The sequence below is a fragment of the Simochromis diagramma genome, unplaced genomic scaffold (assembly GCF_900408965.1).
Source record: "Simochromis diagramma unplaced genomic scaffold, fSimDia1.1 OVJJ01000602.1, whole genome shotgun sequence".
In the NCBI taxonomy this organism is placed as follows: Eukaryota; Metazoa; Chordata; class Actinopteri; order Cichliformes; family Cichlidae; genus Simochromis; species Simochromis diagramma.
Genome location: NW_024387040.1, coordinates 8,496,138 through 8,520,644, shown reverse-complemented (window position 1 = coordinate 8,520,644; position 24,507 = coordinate 8,496,138). Strand labels below are relative to the sequence as shown.

General features: G+C 39.6%; 1 protein-coding gene and 1 long non-coding RNA gene across 7 annotated transcripts in view; one reads left to right on the top strand and one right to left on the bottom strand.

The window, feature by feature from the left end:
* The window catches only part of LOC120741341 (structural maintenance of chromosomes flexible hinge domain-containing protein 1-like), a 44,891-nt gene extending 20,424 nt beyond the window's left edge, over positions 1-24,467 (bottom strand). The window contains exons 1-19 of one of the 3 annotated variants that reach the window (XM_040044167.1): positions 24,128-24,467; positions 14,418-14,493; positions 14,149-14,307; positions 13,950-14,032; positions 13,720-13,853; positions 12,800-12,914; positions 12,453-12,572; positions 12,167-12,330; positions 11,013-11,106; positions 10,655-10,916; positions 10,402-10,519; positions 8,875-9,067; positions 6,732-6,997; positions 6,595-6,634; positions 5,256-5,456; positions 5,049-5,162; positions 3,987-4,093; positions 3,724-3,806; positions 3,441-3,554 (exon numbers count right to left, since the gene is read on the bottom strand). In XM_040044167.1, coding sequence (XP_039900101.1) covers positions 3,441-3,554; positions 3,724-3,806; positions 3,987-4,093; positions 5,049-5,162; positions 5,256-5,456; positions 6,595-6,634; positions 6,732-6,997; positions 8,875-9,067; positions 10,402-10,519; positions 10,655-10,916; positions 11,013-11,106; positions 12,167-12,330; positions 12,453-12,572; positions 12,800-12,914; positions 13,720-13,853; positions 13,950-14,032; positions 14,149-14,307; positions 14,418-14,493; positions 24,128-24,292 — 2,608 coding nt within the window. In that variant the 5' untranslated portion in view covers positions 24,293-24,467. The remainder of the gene's footprint in view (positions 1-3,440; positions 3,555-3,723; positions 3,807-3,986; positions 4,094-5,048; positions 5,163-5,255; positions 5,457-6,594; positions 6,635-6,731; positions 6,998-8,874; positions 9,068-10,401; positions 10,520-10,654; positions 10,917-11,012; positions 11,107-12,166; positions 12,331-12,452; positions 12,573-12,799; positions 12,915-13,719; positions 13,854-13,949; positions 14,033-14,148; positions 14,308-14,417; positions 14,494-24,127) is intronic. The other 2 variants (XM_040044168.1, XM_040044169.1) reach the window with 2 other exon arrangements.
* Positions 8,453-18,655, top strand: LOC120741351. 4 transcript variants are annotated; one of them, XR_005697612.1, is made up of 4 exons: positions 8,453-8,463; positions 16,055-16,060; positions 17,213-17,278; positions 17,637-17,844. It is a non-coding gene; the product is annotated as an uncharacterized LOC120741351 (long non-coding RNA). The 4 variants fall into 4 exon arrangements; XR_005697611.1 differs by lacking the exons at positions 8,453-8,463; positions 16,055-16,060 and adding an exon at positions 16,164-16,512; XR_005697609.1 differs by lacking the exons at positions 8,453-8,463; positions 16,055-16,060 and adding an exon at positions 16,164-16,668.
* Positions 24,468-24,507: the final 40 nt, after the last annotated feature.

The following is a 24,507-nucleotide window of genomic DNA, read 5'->3' as shown; positions in this document are numbered from 1 at the left end:
CCACTCTCTACATCCCTACAAAGTTGAATCTGATTTCATTCAAAACTTTTTGGACTATCTCGTTTACAGACAAAATGACACCCATGCAAACGCTACCAAAAACATGACCATCTGTGAGGCAACTAGTACCGTATTTTTCGGACCATAAGGCGCACCAGATTATAAGGCGCATTGAGCAAAACAAAACAGTCAGATATGTCAAACTTTACTCAGTTCATTCTTCTTGCTTCCTCCACTTCCGTACCATTTATAAGTGTCAGGGGTAGACATTTGTTCTATCACAAGTAAGAGAAATAAAACACTGCAGACCGACTCAGGAGAGTTTTAAAAACGTGCGCACGGGTGAATGTCTCTGGGAAGACACACACATCGAGTGCAGGCTTGCTTGCTTTATTTATAGGAGAAAGTAAGTTACATAGTACTTCCTCTTCTGTAAGCAGTCGGGGAGAGGTTAGACGTTAACTCAGTGCTTATCTGACCTCACACCCACACACATACTGAAATATAACAATACAGAAGTATATCATGCTTATCTGACATCACACACATTGAAGTAAGGAATGCATCATGTTCTCTTTAACAATAAGCTTGGTTATGTTGAAATATATGAACACATAAAATATAAGGCACACTTGATTATATTGTATTATGTAGAAAATCTTCTTACAATAAGTCTCTCAGTCAGAACATGGTATATCATGCTTAGGTGGAAGCAGGAAGTTAGCTCGCCAGTTAACTTCTGACTTTCTTCTCGTTTGGCTCTCGGCAAAAGGCAGTCGAACTTTTTCTCCTCTCCTCCTTCCCCTTATCTTCCCTGCTTAGCCTCTTGTGTCCTTGTCTTGTCTCGTGTGTATTACTTTCCCTGGAACACTCTCTCACAGTCTGTTCTCTAAACCTAAAAGAGAATTCTAGATTTGATCAACTGGTCTCTGAATGCTATTGACACCCTTTTCTCAACGAGAAGTCTGGGCTCGGGAGAGCCCGAGTGCTCTGGAGGGACTTTCCCTGCCGGATACACGATGGACGGGTGGCAGAAATGGAGGGTCGTGTGCCTGGCGGGACTGTCGATCGAGGACGCTGAAGATATCTACCTATTCGGAACCATGATAACAGGGTTCTTGCTGATCGGAGCTGGCTTGGCCCTGGTTTATCGGAGAATTAAGAAAGCGGAACCGGCTGTTCAAACCCCCCCCCCAAGGCTGCCCGCTGGGATTGAAACGATGGGACGAGGCGCGACTTCTCAGAATGGGCTCACTGAGTGCAGCATGGTTAAGACCTTGGAGGAGCTTACAGCTGCCGTGAATACTCAGAATAACACCTCTGAGCGTATATTGGGTTACATAAAGGTGAGGTCTGCTCAGAATAAGACCTCTGAGCGAAAGTTGGATTACATCGTGGAACAGCTCACTGCAGTCGTGAGTTCTCAGAATCGGCTCTCTGAGCACAAGAATGACAAGACCACGGAACTGAAGGTTAATAACATCATGGAGAAGCTCGCGGCTCTCCAACGGGAGATTGAGAGACCAGTGTCGGAGTGTTAAAGAACAGCTTTGAAATTCTCATGAGCTGCTCGCATAAAAGAAAAATCAATAACATCAACATCATAATGCAGATACCCCCTCGGCGCCAGCTGTGGGCTCAAGGCTGGAGCCGAACAAAAACTCCCTGATAATGACTGTGTGTTGACTGTTCTTCCCACTCTATGCAAGGCCACCTGGGTTGGCCGCTAGACTGTTTACTTAGCCTGATAGGGTGAAGGACACTGTCTCAGCTGAACTCTGGACACGCACACACATACACTTACACCGATAAGCACTCACATATCGCCCATCCCCTTCCAATGCCTTCGATGCTTGTTGCCTCCTGGGAACACGAGGCGGGTCCGGGCCCGCGCAGTGGCAGGATGGCTGCTGTGTTGCCTGGGATTACTCCTCATCCCCTACCCAACCCTGTTGCTGGTCACGTGCTCTATAATGTTGTGCTGTGGACATTTATGTACTTTCTGTGCAGAGGAGTTTTCTTGTTTCCTGTTCTCATGCTGTCCTCCATAGCCCAGCATGAGTAGAGGTCTCTTTTTTTCCTCTTGTACTTTCCCATTGTAGTGTACATTTCAGTGTTTTTTCTGTAATGCAACCGTTGTCTGACTTGTATCCCCATGTGATGGCTGTGTTGTGTGTGTAAGGTCAGGGGCGGGTTCATTCCACTGCAGGGCAACCTGCCACTGCATGTGGCGAATAAAATTTGAACTTGAACTTGACTCCGGTAAATTTAATAAATTCTGTTTTCATGGATGCCTGGATGTTAAACTTAATTGTTACACCTGGTAAAGCAGCAACGCTGATCATTTTATTAAAGATGAAAGAATTTAGACCGTTTTTAAATCTCAGTGATGCCGCAGTGTTTGTTTGACTTTCGGACCTGAAGTGGACGGAGTTTTGGACCCAGATTACTCCGCGAGGCTCCTGACAACGGTAGCCATAATGCTCCGATAATCCATCAAGCAGTGCGGCTTCGTAGCTTATCAAAGTTGTAGTAAAACATGTGTGAAGAGAAATTGTAGAAGGCAAAGGAACTCAGACTCAAGATATCTTAATACATGTGCACACATGGACGACCCCCCCTCATGGCCCCATCCATCCCGCACTAGATGTGTGCAGGACAAATGTGACAGAGGAAAGACCGCGCAGGGCATCCAGAACTTGCTTTATTTATACAAGTTTTCAAGGAAGTAGGAGTGGCAAAAACATTTCCATAAAAGGAAAAAGAGACCGTTAGCTTGTCAGTAGCTGAAACAAAGGAAGTAGTATGTATAGAAATGCAGACATTCCATAAAAGGGAAGAGAGAGAGAGGGGGAGCGCCAGTCTGTCTGTTTAAAACCGGATGTCACCACATTCCTCTAAACATATGGCTTCAATCTCTCTCTCTCTCTGTGTTGGCTCCAATTCACAAACTCCTCTTCTTTAATGAAGCTACAACTAAGCATAATTTACAAAATTAAAATCTTTCATCAACATGTTTTGACAGATTTCTGCATGCCGCGTACTACATAAAATCAGTTCGAGGTCAGTAAACACAACCAGAATTCATACATAAGGCACACTGTCGATTTTTGAGAAAATTAAAGGATTTGAAGTGCGCCTTATAGTCCGAAAAATCTGCATCTTTGTTATCACTAATTAGCTCCTACCTGCACACATACAGCACTTTGATAACTGAATTTCCCAGCATTAGCTGATAAATTGCAATCACCATATAGCTCAAGTTAAGGCTTTTAAAAACCAACTCCCCAGGGTTATGTCAGTAAATTGTAGTCTGGGAAACTTTGTTATAAACAGCAGAAAGACTTTTTCCACGTTTTTTTAATTAACCACTTATTAATTAAGTCATCATGAAAAGAAAACATATCAATAGGATATCAAATCTGTAATCAAACACTTACCATGATGGAGCAACGTGAGCTTAACACACAGTTTTGTCCCTTTTCCCTGGCCCACTGAGGACATCCGAGATAATTTCTCTCCCCTCTTGTTCAGGATGTCGATTTTAAGAGGCCCTGAAACGACACATCAGACAAAATGTGAGGAATGAGCTTTGAGCTATACGGGACGGGAATGGGGGAAGACTTTTTTTGAACACCACTGTTTGATGCAAACAAATTATCTGTTTGTTTGTTTTTCATAACATATGAAGTGCTGTGGTATGCAAACACTGCAAGATCTTACCTAAAGTAGTCCCAGCAGAAAGAACGCCATTATTTTGCAAGGGGTTACCATTGGGCCATTCCACATTCAGCTTATCTGGAAGCCTGAAACAAACACATGTCATTTACCTGAACTGAAAGTCTCATTTTTGAGTCAGAATGAGGAGAAAGATTTGCAAAAAATAAAGCAACCCAGGAAACAGAACATCTACATTACAAACAAAAAGTGAATATTAGAGAGGAGCAGTTTGTGTAGAAAAAATGTCTCCCTAACTGCTCACTCACTTCTCAGAGTCACTGTCGATATTTTTCTTGATGGCTTCATCAGTGGCTGTCTTGTCGATCTTGGAAATGGGAACGATCTTGTTCATGTCCCAAAGTGCTTTGGGCTCCTGGGAAGAGATTTTTCTTAAATCAGTAAACTCAATAAAAGAACAAAGAAAAAAAAAAGGGATTTATATAAGTGAATTTACTGAAATAATATGGAAAATTAAACCCCCCCAACAAAAAACTGAAGTTGAAGTCCAAATGTACTCAGTAAGCTAAATTCTCAAGAGTCATTACCAGTTATCGCTAATGCTTGATTGCAGTTGTTGCTGCTAAGTGTGACCCAACCAGTTTTATGTTTAGGGGGCGATCTTTGTCTAATCTTTGTCTAATATTTAAATTTGCTTGATGATCTGAAACAAACAAGTCTAACAAACATACAAAAAATAGGAAATCAGGAAGGCAGCAAACACTATTTTACACCACATATGACACCCTAGTGTTTGATAATGTTTGCTCCAAGTTCAACTTCAGACATTTCCTTTAATATGAATGATGTACGATCGTAAGCAAACCAAGTGAGTAATTATCGATTATTTAGTAAAATATCATTATACTACATACATAATTTCAATCTCAAATGTGGTTATACACATGAAATACTCACATCTTGATAAAAAAGCAACTACGACGTAATAAAATTAAAACTGGTTTGTCACTTAGACATTTCTTCTGTTTATAGATAGATAGATATTTATTTTTCTTTTATGACATACAGTGAAATATTACTTGTGAACTATTGAAGCACGCGGTTGGTTAGGTGCAGTCAGTTGTCAACTGTACAATTCTGGACCAACACAGATGTTTTAATAGTGATTCAGATGACTGTCAATAGATTTTATTTACTTTTCGCTGTTGTTTTTTTGCCCTTTATAACACAGACGCAAAGAAATTTTATCACACAATTTTTTATCACTGATATTTTTCTTAAAACCTTTTAATGCGACATTTTCGCTTTCCAGTTTTGGAATTGATGTTCGATCAGTTTCTCAAATCAAAGTTTCATAATTGTCTTCTTACTCGAGACACTTCCACCTGTCCTCCCGTGGCATAGACGTCACCATCGAAATTTCCATACAGCAAAAATTGAACCACTTTACCGTACAGAATGGGATTTGTATTGTGCGTCTTCACCTGTATGAGGAAGCATAAAGAGATCAGAATGAATGTAGAAGAGGGAACAATAAGAACATACATTTAAGTAGACAAAAACCAATAAATGCTCACAAGTTGGCCTGTTTTGTATGTCCTGCCTCCCCACTCGATGGCGGAGAAGACTGCCCACGGATGCTGCATTTTCTTAGTAGACACATCTGTCCGTGTTTTAATCTCCTTGAAGCCCATAAACTTGATTTGCTTGTCGAACTTTTCATTACAGTTTCGAAGCCATTGTGTGAACTCCTTCTGGATGTTACCTCTTGACGATTTCTGTTGAAACAGAAAGAAAATGTTTAGCAGAGAAAAGCAGGCAAAAACAAAGACCTGAAAACAGGACATGTTAAATATGTTACCTTGCGGTGTTCTGTTACTAACAGGTAGACAGAATGTATCCAACAGTCACTCATCATTAATACTAATATTAGCGACACACCAATTGGTCAGGCTCCCATATGTCCAGTCATGAGCTGCTTAATTTCATGCATGTGCAACACACACACACACACACACACACAGTGGTTAAAGCAAATAGTGGGACACAGTCTCTCTCTGGCACACACACTTAACTTTGTGCTGAACATTAGGGGGGGGGGGGGGGATTTGTTTTAAATGCCAGAGGACCACCAGCATTTCTGCTTGTCGGCTCTCCACTGCTGTATTGCCAGATGGTAAAAATACCACATGGTGATTCTGCTTTTTTATGTATATACATTCAATCATTTACATCACTGTATTGACATCAATAAACTACACCAACAACTATACACATGACCTCATAGAGCTAAACTTTGCCAAGCCAAGTATTTGATGGAGCCTACAGTCTTCAATAATCCATGCCTTGCTTCCTCCTGTTGTCTGCCAACAGCTGAAGAAGGCTGTGAAGTTTTTTGAGCATAGGTGTTCATGGCCTGGATATGTAACTGACTTTTTCATTGTCCTGAGAACCCTGAACATAGCCTTTTTCCAATCTCTAAAGCCTACACTAACAAAAGGCAGGGTCACACTTTGTTTTTCAGGGTTTTCCCGTCAGAATGTTATGTGGAAAACAAGTTCCTGTGTGTGTTGTGGCTAACTGTTGACGTCTCAGAAAGTGGTCAATTAAACGTCCTGATTAGGGCTCTTAGTTTCCAAGCATCATTATCCTGAGGTTATAACACAGTTGTTTGCTAATCTTGACTGATTTGAATAAACTTTGGAACAGTGAAAACACTGCACCCTTTGTAAAGTGGCACTGTAATGCAACCAGGGGAAAGTTGTGAAGCATTTTTGTTGAAACGACAACACACATTTAGCTCGCTTCTGCACTCTGAAATAACTATATATTAAATGATTGTACTGCACATATTAACAACATTTTTGACATTGTTAAATTTTAAAAAACTCTATTAATATATCCTTGGATTCTCACCTGCCCAGTTGCCCGACTGTTGCCCTCACCATATGACTCTCTGTGAGTAAACCACACGAACCAGATACAAATCAGTTCAGTGCTCTGAAAGTGTGTGCTTGCATGCACAGTTATTTTTGTTTTTTTATGTCTGTTACCTGGAAATCTGTGCCTCCTGTGCAGCCTTTCTCTGTGCTTTATCCCCCTCTCTTTGGTCATCTGACCCACTGTCACCTCCTTTCTCTTGCCCAAGTACTACACCTCCTCTGTCGCCTTCTCCTGTCTCTCCTTTTTCACTTGCTGCACCTCCTCCATCACCACCTTCACTCTCCTCTGCACCTCCTCTGTCGCCTGCTCTCTCTCTCTCCTCATCTCTGCTTCCTTGCTTCCCTCTTTGATCACCTGCTCTGCAAACCTCTTGACCCTGATATAAAAAAAGCTCAGTTAATTTTTAAATGGTTTGAGAAAGCTGGTATATATCACATCAGCATGTTCCCTTACTAAAAAGTTGGAAAGCATTTGAAACACCTTTTGCCCTCCTACCAGCACATTAACATAATTTTTCTTTTAATGTTGTTTCAGTGATTCCCACACAAGTTTACTGTAATACATTTAGACCACATTCTTTTTACAGTATTATATAATTATAACATGTACATATACACAACATTCCTCTATTGTTTGACCTGCCTTTCTCTTTCTCTCCTCCCACCTCTACATGTAGCACAATGCTCCCCACCCGACACACGCACACGCACACACACACACTAATGTGCTGTTAGGATGGACGTGCTTCATTGTGAGTGACACAAATTGACAGGGGGACCACCATGAGAACATTTGTAATAACAAACTTAGTCTAACACTTTAATCTCCCTCACTCAGCTGAATGTGGACATTTTAAACTAACATAAAAGAAGTGGCTAAAGCTAAAGCTATCCACAGCTCAGAATATGCCAGCAGCCTCGGTATGAGCAAAAGATGAAAGCGCTTGAGAAAAATTATGGAGATGAATGAAAAAGCAAAAAGGGTCCAAGTTGTGTTAATATATAAACATACCGATCATTTGATTTGTCGTATAAATCTGTTACACTTGCTTTTGTGTGTCGACATACAGTATGTCAGGTAAAGGTTCGGGTACAGCAGCTCATGCACATTTTTATTAATCACAGCACTTTATTTTAAGTTGTTTAGGTGAGAGAAGATCATCTAATGTTGAGTATTTTATAAATGCAACAACTCTGACCTTTGACCTATGTTAATATCTCTATTATACCAAAGCAAAACACTAGACAACAATTAACACTGGAGTGCTTAAAGGTAGCTTCAGTTCACAACACACTTTATTAAACACTGGAATATTACATAGATTAGCACTAAAAGATCTTTAATTCTAGACAACATATATATATATTAGAATTAAGGTTTGGATATCAACCTAAGCTGAATATTATGTGTGTATGATGTGCTCCGTTGTATCCCAGGTTTTGTCATGTTTAAAAAGTGTTCTTTTGAACTGGAGAGGATGTCAGCTGGATTTTATATATTTTATATAGGGTAATAGACCATCAAAGTAGCAGCCCTTGGTTTACTACCGGACGCTCTCCATCAGTTGTTCTATATCCAGAGAAGCCGTTTGGATAAGCCATAAAAAATCCACAAAAAGTCCTGTCTTCATTTCAAGCCCTACCAGGACCCTAGATAACTGAGAACCTACACAGTCTTCAGGTCAGAGAACATGCTGAAGATAGTAAACACTGATAAAAATATGGGATTTTATAAACACCTGCCAGAATTAAGAACAGTGATGGGAAATGTTGTTAAACCACTGCTCAACGTATGCGAGTAGTTAATTGTGATGTACTGAAAGTACAAAAAAAGACTTGTGCTGTTGAAAAGGAAACTGACCCTGCAATTAATTGAAAGCAGGTCACAGCTGGGTCAGTGTAATAAAAATAAGACCACATAGTCTCCGCCTGAGTGCATGTGCCGTAGGCAATTCCATACATTGGAAGTACTCATTCTGTAGCTCAGGATGTGACCTGCTATAAATGAGGACAAGACGTTGTATGCTTCAGTCGTACTTTGTAAACTGCTCTGTACAAAATGAACAAGGTGGTTTTAATGTTGAGGCTGACTGATAAAGTAACCGTAGAACTCTTCTCTTCCTGTTGACAATTCTCATAATAAATCAGATCCATTTCAATCCTTTATCAGTCATAATATATATCCGCTCAAGGGACTGAATGTGGTGCTGGAGTTCTGATTATGAAAGAGCCAGTGAGAAATTAAGGTGGTCACCTGTCCGTTCAGAACCAGTGAGAAGATAGTTTGATTGTTCTTCAGTTTCAGCTCAAGGTCCATGAAGGTCATCTTGTTTGTGGTGACCTGGAAATTGTCATCAGTGAAAAGCACTCCTGAAAGCCGACGGTAGCACTCCGGGGGTATATCTGCTGCTGTTCTGCTGTTATGTTTACGAGAACACCAGTCAAACCTGTAACAAATGGAGCAAGACACAAGAAGGAAAGGATATTAAAGTAATTTTTACCACTATAGAATATGACAAATAGAACGTGAGTGGCAAGGGGAAAAGGTTAACCTAGCTCTCTCTCATTTTTTGGAAGCACAGTTTAAAGCGATGCTGACAGCGCTGTCAGTCTGAACTCTCAGAAAAGTCTAGGGTTATTCTGTTTGTTCAAAGATTCAGCTCCGTTTAGTAATACCAGGTTAATAACATGAAGCATGCTGCTAGCAAAATATTCTCTGTTAGCTGAAAGTCAGTTTTAAATACAATCTTTTATTTTCTGACCTGTTATACATCTTTACACATATTCAGCTCTATACCTAAATGAATCTTTTTTTTTTTAACTCGGTCCACTTAGTGAGAGGCCACAAAAAGAGTGACAAAAGGCATGGAAGGTTTAGCAGCTGATCTACCAGCAATGCATCTTTCAACATAGGTGTAGCCAGTCAATGTTAGTGATAACCACAATATGCCATCAGTAAAACTCAATCAAGTCTGAGAATATTATAACAACACATGAATAGCAGATTATGTGCTATCTGTTAAATACACAATCACCAACACAGCAATTCAAACCGCGGAAATTCAAAAGAAAAATAATCAATAAAGGCAAATCCTTCCCTCAAAAACAGGGCAAGTCTGCGGGGGTCTTAAGGGCCCATTATGTTCAAAGCATTGAATGTATGGCGTGCAAACAGTGACATCACAGAGCCGTCATCATCTAAAACACTGAATGACAGGTACTGCCACGCAGAGAAAACCTCCATATCAGTTGCTCTTGTTTTCTTCCAAAAGTCTCATCTTTTTGAGCTGTTGCATCTCTTTAATCTGTATAGTTTGGGAATATCTGAGCTTCTGCACTGACATATCACTGAAACAGTGGTAAAAACAAACAAAAGCATACATGTGTGTTTTCAACCCGGTCACACCGTTTGCACCAATTGTGTAAAGTTACGAAAAAACTGAACGTGAAGTGAAGTAAACGACTAGCCACAGAAAAAAGTTGCATCACTTTTGGCATTCGTGAAGACTGCAAAGTTCGATATGATAAAAGATTACAGGCTTTGTTTCCCCATTTTTCCACTGACACTATCCACAGATAGGTTCCTATGTGGAGTTAAACCGTATCCAACATCACAGCATGACAGGGACCTATATATGACAGTGGAATCAATTTTCTCTGCTGACTCCTAGCCGTTATGTTAAACTCTGAAGTGAAAAGTAACTAAAGGTAAAGCCTACTATTTTAGACTAAAATGGGACATTCGTTTTTGTGAATATAAGTATGAAATGAGTGTAATTACTCAGCCACTTTGGTGCCAGGTATGAGCCGTCCATTCCAGAAACACTCAAAGATCTTCCTTTCTTCCTGAGTCACGAGTCCAGGCTCATTTTCTAAATTGTCATTTTCAGAAGACGCTGCTAAAGAAAATTACCCCCCAAAAAACAACATAAACAAAAGCAACGAAAAAAACAAACAAACAAAAAAACACAACTTCAAAATATGTCAAACTATAAAATCCATGAATGTATCAAATATGTTAACAGTATGAATACCATTTGCAGAACATGTATCTTTGGGATCTTTAGGATCTTTAGGATCTTCAGGATCTTCAGGATATTTAGGATAAGTCTCCCTGTCATAGAGGAATGGATGATAACGCAGCACTCCCTCCACTGTGCCACCACCCGGTCCAGAGGAGGCCTTGAACTCAAAGGTGTCCGCAGCAGAGTTAATGTACAAAGTTTGCATGTCATCGTCAACTTCCCTCAGGTTCAGCACACGGGGACATTTGTTTGGTTTTTCGCGTAAAGTGATCTGTAAACGAGTAAAATGGTAAAGTTAGCCAAAACATACAAAATTTTAAATAACATACAGTATTTTGTAAAAGTCTACATTTATCTGAAGCCTCACCTGAATGTCAATCGTAGGTTGTTGAGCTGTCTTTTTAGAGCCTTGCTTCAGGTCATTTCCATTGACTCCATGAATGTAATAGTGATATATGTGCCTGAAAGTAGGACAAATGCAGTTAACAGAGTTTAATCCAAAAGCAGTTTGGAAATGATTGTGTCAGGGCAGCCTTCAATGGTTAAAAGGTGAATTTCTTAAAACGGGAATATTGCAAGATAAAAAGGATGAAACAAAAGGAGGAAGAAAATAAAATAAATTAAAAAAACAGAAAAAGAATGCAATTAAAACAACAAAAAATTGGAGGTGTAAAAATAAAAAATAGCACATGTACATAAGTATTCACAGCCTTTGCCATGACACTCAAAATTAAGCTCAGGTGCATCCTGTTTCCACTGATCATCTATCAAATGTTTCTACAACTGTAGTGGAGTCCACCTGTGGTAAATTCAGTTAACTGGACATGATTTGGAAAGGCATGCACATGTCTATATGAGGTCCCATACTTGACAGTGTATCTCAGAGGACCAACCAAACCACAAAGCACAAGGAATTGTCTGGAGACCTCCAAGGCAGGTTGAGGCACCGATCTGGTCTGATGAAACAAAGACTGAACTCTTTGGCCTTCAATGCCAAGCGTCATGTCAGGAGGAAACCAGACATTACTTATTGCCCAGTCAATGCCATCCCTACAGAAAAGTATGGTGGTGGCAGCATCATGCTGTGGGGATGTTTTTTGGCAGCAGGAGCTGGAAGACTAGTCAGGGTTTGCGAATGTTGGTGAATTCTCAGTGAATGTCTTTCAGTGTCAGAGATCAGATTTAAACCCAAATGAACATGTCTGGGAAGATCTGAAAATGTCTGTGCAGCAACGTTCCCTATCCAACCTGCAAAGAAGAATGGGACAGACTGTCCCAAAATATCTGTGACATGGTTGTACCATCACACTCAAAAAGACTTGAGGCTGTAATTGCTGCCAAACGTGCTTCAGCATAATATTGAGCAAAGGCTGTGGATACTTATGTACATTTCCAAGAATTTAAAACATTTTTCTCACTTTTTTTTTTTTTTTACTTTGTCAAAAAGTGGAACAAGTGAAGTGTTACGAAAACTTTCCGGATGCACCGTCTTTAAGATATGATGTGGATGAGTGAGCTCACGCTAGATGTCTGGTCCATGCATCAAAATTCTGTTTCAGGAAGGAGATATGCTTTTCCTTGAGTCCTGTAATAACTACAGCCGTGAAGCTTTCCTTCCCACGTTCCTCATCGATGATGGTACGAAGGAAGCGCTCATCTTCACTCACGTGTGAAAAGTCGCCAGGCTGTAGCGGGAAGATTAAACATCACTCAGAGATGGTGTTGACGCAGGGAGAGAGCACACCACAATCCAAAAATCATCAAAATCTTTAGCACATCTTTTAACAACATCTTAAAGTAGACTCACCTTCCTGTTTAGGATGGTGGTGCTATAAATATCCTCTTTGTTCTTTTCCTTTCTTTCAAATTCTTCTTCTGATAGAACCAACTCATGAACATCTGGTAACCCCACTGGCTTGCTAATCATCTAGTAATTTATGAAACAAAACAAACATATGTACTTAATTGACAAAATACCAAGAAATGCCCATCTAAAAACCACACATCTAATTTTCAAACTCAGTCCGCAATAAAGGAAACAAAGTTAAGTTACATTTATTATATTTTATAATTTGGGTTTACAATGACATAAAATATCTACAGTAACTTTAGATATTCTATGAAGTGTTTCACTGAGTTTCCACACAGACTTACTCTGACTACATTTCCAAAGTGGAAAACAGCTTGTTTTCCTCCAACTCCAAAGTACGATATATCACTATTAAGACTTCGAGGTACAGGATCAGGGCGGACGTAGTCTTCTTCTCTTCTGTAGAAAAGAGAAATATAAATGCATGGCTTAATTTGTGCCTTTTTTAAATTAAGATAGATGTTCAGAAGAAGAAAAAACAAAAATGCAAAATGATTTAAATACTAGGTTTAATTCAAAAGAGGCGAATGCATCCCCACCATTTCACATTTCTTTTCTTTTAGCAGCACGTGAAATATTTTCATATTCTTGCCTCAGACAGGATTTCAGTTGGCCTCCTTTATGATGTTTTTGGTTTGTGGTGAGCCAAAGGTTCACCACAAACCAAAGTGGTCTGCATCAGAGGCCCCTTAAGCACCCAGACTCTACTACAGAGGCATGTTGGTGTAATATGGGCAGAATGTGGTTTGTGCTTGTTTTTAAGCAAAACTTCGGTAAATAAGCCATCTGCTGGATTTTGCCCATGTTGCTCCCAAACTTCAAAATGTCATTCAGCATCAAGGGTGCCTTCACAGATTTTGAGGTGATAAGAAGCTGGAGTCCAGAGGACACAGCGTTCAAGATTTCCACATTTAAATTTTTGATAAATCAGATTGCAGGACGTTTTTCCACTTCACTACTCCACTCTTAAATGAGCTCATGCCACAAGAAGCCAGCAGCATTTCTGGATTTATACTCTTTTTACTATTTTCAATTAAACACGAGATTTATGTGATTTGCAAACTTCATTCTACTTTTATGTATTTGTTTTGGGGTTTTTTTTGTTTTTTTAAACAGTGTCCCAACTTTTGGAACTACTTTTGAATAAAGAGCTGGAAAGCACCACACTACTGTAATTTTGGAATTTAAAATAAAACAAACCAACCTTGCAAAACTGCCGGTTTCTTTTGTAAATTTGGAGTGTCTGTAAACTGCCCATTTATTGAGCTGCTTTGTAGTCATGCCACGTCCATTGTCCAGGACAATGACAGCAGGTTTCCCAAGACTTTCATCAAACTGCTGTTAAACAGATACAAATACTGAGTTAGCGCTCCTCTGTATATGTGACATTAATCCAGTATTCAATAATCATGTATTTGCAGTTTCAGAACCAACCATTCTTATTTCTATTATCCTCGTTCCTGTGTTTTTAGCTGTGGCTGAAAGAGAGTTGTCGATGAGCTCGGCAAGTGGATAGGCTGGAGGAGAAGAAAAAAAAAAAAAAAAAAAAGATAAGCAGCGAGAAACAAACAGATCGCAAAAGGCTAATCTGTGATCATCCCAAGTACACAACCATGATCGTTTTAGCACTTACCTAATGACTCCTTGTTCTCACTAGCATAGTACTCATAAATGCCACTCTTTATCAGTATATTATAGTGGGGCATAAACGATATTTTTTCCACCGTTGCCGTAGGCAGAACCTGGTGCTCGTCTTGCAACAAGTAAAGGGTGGCGCCATCCTGGAGCTCCTCTAGAATAATTAAAAATTATTCAGTGGAATTCAATCAGATGAAAAGCAGGTTAATCTTGATATTTCACTTGAGCTCAAAACACTCATCAATATCTGATAGATTTACTTACTAAATCTGTGAAAATTCAGAAAAATTCTGTCAGTCGTTGCCACCACAAATGTCTCACATGCAAGGATTCCAAATTCCTGTAACAGTAAAAATGTGGTAATGGTTAGTGAGTCATTTTAGACATAGACTTGATTTAATCCAGTGCTGGAGAAAGTCATTTGTTACAGCAACACAAGGGACAGGAAAAAAAAAAAGAAGTAGAGATATATTAGAAAAATACAAATTGAAATAAAAACTATGTACAGTAAAAAAAATAAAAATAAAAATAAAAAAAATAAAAAAAATCGGTCAATCCTTCAAGCTTGGGTCCTCTACCAGAGGCCTGGGAGCTTGAGGGTCCTGCGCAAGTATCTTAGCTATTCCTAGGACTGCGCTCTTCTGGAAAGAGATCTCCGCTGTTGTTCTCGGGATCTGCTAGAGCCACTCGCCTAGCTTGGGAGTCACTGCACCTAGTGCTCCGATTACCACTGGGACCACCGCCACCTTCACCCTCCACATCTTCTCGAGCTCTTCTCTGAGCCCTTGGTATTTCTCGAGCTTCTCGTGTTCCTTCTTCCTGATGTTGCTGTCATTCGGAACCGCTACATCGATACTACGTAGGTGTTGATGGCCCGGATCTTGTTCTTACCATTCAGCTGACTCCTCAGGATTTGCCTGACCCTCTGCAGGTACTTGGTGGTTGCAGCTTTCCTAGCGGCCTCTTCATGGTTCCCATTCGCCTGCGGGATCCCCAGGTACTTGTAACTGTCCTCTATGTCTGCAATGTTGCCTTCTGGTAGTTTGATCCCCTCAGTTCTGACTACTTTCCCTCTCTTTGTTACCATCCGACTACACTTCTCCAGCCCGAACGACATTCCGATGTCATTGCTGTATATCCTGGTAGTGTGGATCAGTGAATCAATGTCTCGTTCACTCTTGGCATACAGCTTGATGTCATCCGTGTACAGGAGGTGGCTGACAACTGCTCCATTCCGTAGTCGGTATCCGTAGCCAGTCTTGTCAATTATCTCACTGAGGGGGTTCAGGCCTATGCAGAACAGCAGTGGGGACAGAGCATCTCCTTAGTAGATCCCGCACTTGATGGTGACTTGTGCTATGGGCTTGAGGTTGGCCTCCAGTGTTGACCGCCACATCCCCATTGAGTTCCTGATGAAGGCTCTCAGGGTCCTGTTGATCTTATATAGTTCTAGGCATTCCAGGATCCAGGTGTGGGGCATCGAGTCATAGGGTTTCTTGCAATCAATCCAGGCAGTGTACAGGTTGGTCAGTCTGGTCCTGCAGTCTCGGCTGACTGCTTGGTCTGCCAGTAGCTGGTGTTTTGCGCCTCTGGTATTCTTGCCCATCCCTTTCTGTGGCCCGCTCATGTATTGACCCATGTGCCTGTTCATCTTAGCCGCTATGATACCTGACAGGAGCTTCCACGTGGTGCTGAGGCAGGTTATTGTATTGTTCTGCCTCCAGCCTTGGTGGTGCTGTTCTCATATTGTTCCCCTGCCACTGAGAGTACACCTTGGCTGGTTCCGTGGAGAACAGCTGGTTTATTCTCTTGCCTTCTATCTCTCTGGTGTACCTCCTCAAGCGGCTGGCCAAAGCTGTGAGTCGTTGCTTGGCAGTTTCCAAGGTCTCAGGTATGGACAGCTTCCTGTACTTCTTAGGCACCTTCCTCATCGCGCCTTTCTGCAACTCCGATAGTTGGCTAACCTCCCTCCGTACTACCTTGATCTTAGCCTCTAGCCTCCTTCACTCAAAAAAATGAATGAGGTGGATTGTTCAGTGTATATTAATTATTTATTTTCATTTTACTTAAAATATATGTTTTTGTTAAGTTAACATATGTTTTTCTAATCAAGTCTACGTAATTGTGTCTATTATTCAACGTACATAATACTAATGTGTTACTTGATGGCATAACATTTAAGTTAAGTCAATTAGGATCGATATACCTTGTATATCCACAAGGTGGCAGTAATGCAAAAACAGTTGTAATGAAACCGCGCAGAACAAGAAGGTTTCACGGCTTGTGCCTGCTCATGCGCAAGACTTCAAATTTAATTGAAAAACGCTGTTTTGGCGCCAAGCTGCTGTTTCTTTGAGAGGTAAGATCACTTTTTTCTTTGACTATGTTGTGTAGTATCTACATGTCGAGCATGGTTATATTTTGCGTTTGTCTTACAAGACATGTTATATCGTTTGCGTGCGCTTGTTCTACATTAGTTTTACTGGGTCCTGGACATGCTTATTTTGTGGACTGTGTAAGAAACATTTTTATTGTTTTTTTGTTTTATTAAGGGATTAGCTACAGGGATTCATGGGGTTATTTTTTCAAGGGGTTATTTTTCTATTTGCTTTCTTGGGATTCCTTTTCTATAATCCGAGAGTCGGAAATATCGAATAGGATAGCAAGGATAGCATAAAGTGACATTTAAAATCCAAAAAGTCAAGGGCGAAAGCCACTGTGACACTATTGTTATACTCTATCAGTAATCTGTATTATGTAAAAATGGTCTGTAAATACAGCATGTTTCCTAGCGGAGTTATACATATCAACATAGTTATAAATTACAGTTTGTGAAAGTACACACTTAAATTTTTAAATAAAATTATTCAAGACATATGAGTGGACAGACAATGGAGGTCGACAGACCTGGTGATAATTGCTTCTATAGAAAGTTAGCACATGGCAGTGTCAATCTCTTGCTTTTCTTCTGAGTAGTATTTTATTAAGTTGTAATTCAAACAATAATTTGCTTCTTGAAATTAAGTAATGAATTTCTTGTTTTACTTTATAAATCTCAGATCCTGCCTTTACCTGCTCCCTCCTATACTGATGTGGTGTATGTGGTACTGCTGAGCTTGTATGTGGTATGTGAACTGTTATACTTTTAAAAACAAAACTGTTTTATAAGTTAAGTTTTCTTTAGTCACCCATCCCATGCCCCTGTTATTTCTTCTCCACATCTGAACCATGGTAAAGGTTGCAGTTCAAGGGCCTGAGGCATGAAATTCTTTTCAGATCAGCTGTGATCAATATTTTTTGGAACTTGATAAATAACAATAAAAGCTGTAATGGCTCCATTAGCATTTTGTGTAAATGTTTTTGTTAAAATTATAGCTTTAATGAGGTCTTTCTACATTAGTTTTAGTTATAAAGTATGTATATGTGTACATATAGTATGTATATTTACAGTACAGTATGTTGTGTTTGTTGACATGTTTTCAGGTGGAAGCAGAATTTGTGAGGATTACTACTGCTCCACTTGTTCCAAGGCTTTTTGCACAACTTGACCAATACACTGACCAGCTCATAAAAGTCTTCAAGAAAAAAGGAGGCGTTGCAGGGAAGAAAATTAGACAAACTTTGGCCCCTGCCACACAGGTGCGTTATTCTGTTGGTAGCAAAATATTATGGCTAATAAGATCATTTTCAAATTTAAACAGCTAGTGTACGGTAGCTGCACAGTGCACTTAATTTATATTAAGCAAGACAAAGTTTGGTACTCAAAACGTTGGAAAATTTAAATTACCTAAACATATGTAAAACCTGATCCCTCGATTTAGGTTAAACCAGAAGTGAATGTTTTTATGTTATGTTTTGAATGCAAAAAAGATGATTTATTAGTTTGTCTTTACCTCCATTATGGACATATATAATGTGGTGGAAACCCTGCCCAACAGGTTAACTATTCACGTCCATGTGATGATTAGTTGGTCTTGTGTTCATGTCTATCTGTGCAGTGGATATGTCATTCATTTTGCATATAATGTGAGTTTGTGTCATCCTAAAGTATTTCTGTTTTCTCTTCCTGTATCTCTGCCACTCTCTACAGAAGGAAACTATTGAAAGGGGAGGGAGTGTTTCCTCAGGGCACTACCTTTTTACCTGAATGAAGACCCAAGCATCCTCTTCAAAGAATAATTGGTTGGTAATTTTAGTTTAGTTTTTATCTGTATTAAACCAAATTTTGAATAACTAATGTTGTTGCATGTTGTAATGTTGTTGTTGTTGTAATTTGCATGGAACCTGTTTAAATGTTTTGGGAAATCTTCTTGTATACCCAAACTATTTATATTTATTGTTGAATCTGTAGTCTAAAATAGTGGCGCACTGGGGTGCATGTTCCTAATATTGTGTTTATGTCATTAAAGGGTAGCTTTGGCCCTTTTTCTTTCTTTTTTTAAAACTGGATGCCATTTTTCTATGTTTTTGTGTCTAAGCTACAGATGTTCAGAGGGAGCTGGAACAAATTACCCTTGCTATCTTTACCATCAAAAGAGCTGATGCCAGCACTCCTCCAGCCGATGTGGGTATAACCATCTAGTGCAGGGGTGTCAAACTCAAATACACAGTGGGCCAAAATTCAAAACTGGAACAAAGTCGCGGGCTAACGTTAATATTTATTGAAATGTATTTATTCCTCCAGATATAAGAATGAATCTTTTCTTATGGACACGTTTTGCTGAAAAACTGAATATGGAACAAGCAAAGCTTAATACTAAACAATATATATATTAGCTATATCATACCAGTAGGCCAGCTCTGATAGTAATTTGGTATGGCTTTGCGGGCCAAATGTAAGTAGGCTGCGGGCCAAATTTGGCCCGCGGGCCAGAGTTTGACACCTATGATCTAGTGTGTCCTACATGACCTGGAAGACCTGGCCTCTGCATGTGCACTCTTAATGGATGGGATATATACACTGAATCTCAGTTAACCTCGAGACTGAAAGCTTTCTTTGAAGTACTTCAGAAGCTCTTCCTTCATCTGTATGTCAGCAGACTCTTGACCAAGGTACAGTTGCTCAAGAATAAACTGAATGAATAAGCCAACCCTTAATTTGGATGATGAATGTTCTGTCAGATGGACAGAAGTTTTTCGGAGGCTGAATGGGAATAAAATGGTAATTTGTAAATGACAGATAAAGGGAAAATTACATTTAAGAGAAATTTAGAACATTTTGAAAAGTTTGTAAACTACTACAATTTGAGAGATTTTACTCTTGTGGGGGGGCTAGTAAGAGACCATCAAAAGTATTGAGATTTAAAGGATTTAATTGAGAGATGATACTGCACCAGAAATGTTGAAGGGTGGTGTGTATATTAGCGTTCAAGACATATTGTTATGAGGTGGAAATATGTTCATATTCAGTTTGTGTTACATTGTGTGCATTGTAAAGGTAATTGCAAAACATACTAAGAATAAGGGTAAGTTAGGAATGCAGGATGAATGTATATTTTGCGGACTTTTAAAGACGAACAATTGTTTCCATGTTAAAATGTTTACAACTGAAGTTTTTTTGCCCAAACACTGGTAAAATAAATGTTGACAGTGGCAAGTGTTAAATGGTTACTGCTGTGCTGTTGCAAAAAAACTGAACGCTGACAAGCTGTTTTATTGTTAGACCATAATGTTGGCATGTTTTGTTAAAGTTTTATTTGGGATGGTGATGTAATTTTCTTTGATTGCTAATATCAGTGGACTATTTATTATTATTATTATCATTATTATTATTACATTAATTTTTTTTTTTTTAATTGTGGCTGTTGAGGTGGACACTTCACTTTGCATTGTTAAAGGAAAGCACTTCATTGGCGTTGTGTTACTGGACTGACCCTAAGCAATCATTGCAAATAGCAACTTTGCTATTCATTTTAGACACTAAAAGAAAAAACACTCCACAGACCTTACTAGCATCACATGTGCATAACTCAAGTGTCATCTTATCAATGTGTTATGTGATCTTCAATGGGGTTTTTTTTTCTTCTATTTCTGGTAGATACAGACATTTAATTTATAGTCTTGATGTTGCATCTGTCTACATACTGTTAATTACTAACCCTAATGAGCTGTTGTGTTTTATTTTGGACTGGGTTTACACAAATGCTCACTGAATGTGTTGGCAATAAAAGAAATTTTAAAAAATAAGTTGGATGTACTTAATTCATTTGTGTGGAACCTGTTGACAAAATAGATTTATGTAAAACTAATTAATAAAGCACAAGGTGGCTGAAAATATAATATTTGAATTAATCTAACTTAAATTTAACATTTTACTGCCACAAATAAGAAATGTGTTGAAGTAACTAATCTAAACTATCTAACCTGTAAATATATCATCTATGTTCATACAACATAACTTGATTTAGTTAGTCTTAAATAAGTCTTGTTAATCTTAAGTACTTTTTTTTAAATTAGATGAACTAAAGATTTTTGCTTTAAACTAACATAATTCAATTTCGTGGAACCTGTTGACAAAATAATTTTAATTAAAGTCAACGTTTCATTTTTTTGAGTGTTCTCCATGGAGAATACTGCCCCTTGTGGCTGTTCAACTTGTAGCCAAGCATCTCACTGATCACTGCTGCCGTATTGTAGATCAGCTTGTTAGTGTCGGTAATCGTGGTTGTAGGTATTGTCCGTAGTGCTGCATTAACATCATCTAGCAGACCTTCTGAGGGTACTTCACGTAATCTTGGTAACCGGCTACAGGGGGTCCAGGTTTCAAGTTTGGCCATGATCCTATCTTTCAGGTCACTTCATCATCATTAATCATTATGCTGGGTAAACCATGTCAAGGATGAAGGATGAAGGATCAAGGAAGCTTTCTTGTTATTCGCATCACATGTTTACATGAGGTGGAATGAAATTATGTGCACATGGTCCCGGTTATCCATAGAAGTGAAAAGAAACAAAATAACAAAGAAACACAAAAACCCCCAGAAATAACAAACAACAAGTAATAAAATAATACAATACAAATAGAGTGCAACAACCTGAGTACCAGTATGGAGTATAGATATAGAAATATAGGTATAAATATTTTAGCAGCAAGAGGCCATGATGACCAGCATTGATAAAGTGACGGTGTCAGTAAAGTATCGGTAGTATAACAGTTCTTGTCTGTTTATGCATTGAGAAGTTTCACAGCTTCTGGAACGACGCTGTTTCTCAGTCTGGTAGTTTTGCATTTAATGCTCCTCAGCCTCCTGCCTGAGAGGAGAGCGGCAAAGAATGAGTGTGCTGGATGAGTTTGGTCCTTCGTGATATAGGTAGCCCTCTTCCTGCATGTGGATGTCGACACCTCACTTACATTCATACCTAAGAAAACACTGGACAAGCCTTTGTTGCATCTCACATGTATAATGTCTCACACACTTCATTCATTACAACATATAGGTGTGTTCATGATGAGCATGAGTGACTGCGATTTTATTTTTAAACTTTTTCACAAATTTCAAACTATGTTTGAATATAGTGGCCGAATGTTCTTAAAGTTGTTTTAAGCTTACATTCCCCACTGTGAGCACAATGGAAGATAAATGGCACTTCTGCTGGTCTAATGTTTAACACAAGTCAAAGTTATGCTATAACATGGATTATTGCAGTTCAAACTGACCTCCTGATGATCAGAAACAAAGGTCTCAACTCTCCTACTCCTACAAAGATCATGGCATCAGTTTTTGTTTGAACTGTTTAAGATTTTCACCAAATTTCCATTACTCAGGAGGATGTAGTTTATGTCACCAATGAATACTGACCTATCACCGATGTATATTTATCTAATATCCAAAACTGTATTATTATAAATAAAAATCAATTCAGATAAAAATTCTTGGGATAAATTCGCCAGCACAGTGGCACAGACTGCACCGCTTACAGCTAGGGATGGGTACCGGTATCCGGTGCCATTATGGCACCGGTTCTGACATAAACGGTAGTAACCAGACCGAAAAGCAGCGCACATTTCGGTGCTTCATTTCGGTGCTTTTTTTTCCTGAAATGTCACACACTTTGGATTCCAGCCAATCATTTTACCTTTGCAAGCATAGTAGGCGGGCCCAGGTACGTATGTTCTTTTAGAGCAGAGCTACAGATTAAAAATACCCAAGGCGAAGCGGTCAAAGTCTGGCTGTACTTCACAGCAAAAGATGCAAACTCAGCAGCCTGCAACAAGTGTTTTAAGGTGATACTGTGCAAAGGAGGTAACTCCTCGAGTCTGATGAAACACCTGGCGACGTATAGCATTTTGTTAAAAGCCGAGAAATGCGCCGTATTTGATAGCTTGCTGCGAGACCTCACACCGAGCACATCTACTGCGGGTGGGTTGCCTGTTATCGGACCCAGAGTTAGCAACATCCCCCAAAAACCCGAAGCCTGCCAGTGTAGCAGAAATGATGACGGATGATGATGCAGCAGCAGCCGTCCTTCTCTGTGTGAGTAGCTTAATGTTGTCCGTGTGTGATTTACGTTGAGTAGGCTAACCACGTTATTACATTAATGCATGTAAGGGGAACTAGCAAACAGGCATCATAGTTACATGAGGCTGTCTTCTTGTTTGATGGCAGATACTCCCTTCACCCTGGCCAAAAAAGCTAAAATGACCAAAGAAAAAGTGGGAAAACAGCTAAACATGAGAGGTTTTTGGACAAAGTTTGTGTTTTACATTGATTAAGCACTGCTTCCAGCCAAGAGTGATGCCATAAATCCCCTATAGCTGCAGAAAAGGCTAACATTGTTATCTTTTTACAAAAAAACAGCTGAACATGAGAGGTTTTTGGACCAATTTTGTGTTCTCCATTCTTTAAGCACCGGTTCGAGCACCGTTTAAGCACCGGCACCGTTTCAAAAGTACCGGTTTGGTACTGGTATCGGATAAAACCTAAACGATACCCATCCCTACTTACAGCACTCTCAGTAGTGTCTGCCAGTAATACTAACATCCAAATAAGTTTGCAAACATGTTGCAAATGTGTTTGTTACTGAAACAAAGGGCTCCTATGAACATAACTCTTACTTACTGTATATAATTTTCATAGTTTTTCCTGGTTTAAAATTGACAGCTGATAATGAAAATTAAAAAGTAAAGAAGCACCCTTCAATCATGTTCAATCATGTTCAATCATGTTTACATTGCGTAATTTGCTTTCCACCAGAGGGCACTTTAGCTTCCCTTTCGTTTATTTGGAAAACAAAACAAAACAGCAGAATACACACTGACACACTGGAATATCGGATTTTTAGATCACCAGTATTGGTATCAGTGTGAAATATCAGTGGGGATCTAGTTAAAAGTCTTTGAAAATCAGAGTCCTCATGTCCCTTTGGAGGAAGGCCAAACCCCCTGTGGCAGGTACCAAAATCAGTTTCTATTTCGGTTTTCTACATACAGAATATGAACCACTGCACCAATAACAGATGTTCTTTGGCTACCTCCTAAAATCTGACACTAATATCATCTACAAAGAACAGGTCTGCTTCTGCACAACATTACACAGAGAAGAGTTTCTATTATTCTAGCCTGCAGTCTTAATTCTGCGGACAGAATAACAGAACTACCTTGCAGGACACTTGCACTCCAGTTCTAAAGCATCATAAATCGGGTCATTTTGTGGCTGTTTACACGCTCTACAGGTATGTTGTATGTGTTTACACGCTTTGTTTCAGCAATGAATTCCACAGGAGAGGATCTTTTTACAGCTAAATTATAACGGTCTCGTCTTTATGATGGACAAACCGGTGACAATGTTTCCAAATCCATCTTTTTACCGACATTAATTCCTTCATATGCATACACCTATGATAAGATGGTGCTGGCTGATACACTGGCAGTAGGCCAACCAATCATTTGGGCTCCAAGTGCCATGAAAATGTATGTAAGAACTTTCTGACCTCGCCCTTATAGCTTGACCTCAAATCAAGGTAGCAGACATTACCTTGTGCAGAGCTTGGAGAAAGTCGTTGAAGTCCCAACCAGCAATTTCAAACAGCTTGCAGGTTTTCGCCTCCGTTTCTAAGCGGAGGTCGTAAACACGGATTTTCTTCTCTCCCTGCTGCAAGGAAGCTGCTGCAGACCGACGCTGGGAGGCAGAAGTCAGCATCGTCGCCGCTTCGCCTTTTCACGTTACTCTGAAATGAACGGTCGTCCTCGTCCAGACTGGAGTGAGAGACTCACATCCGCGTTGTCTGGTCTGGTATTAAAAGTATGTGTAGTTTCCGCGGGACTCGTTCCTCTCACTCCTCTGCTCTGCCCTTCGTGTAGCGATTTCATCCGTAAAGCGCTGGTGTTTCTACGGATCGTCATATGGGACAGAAA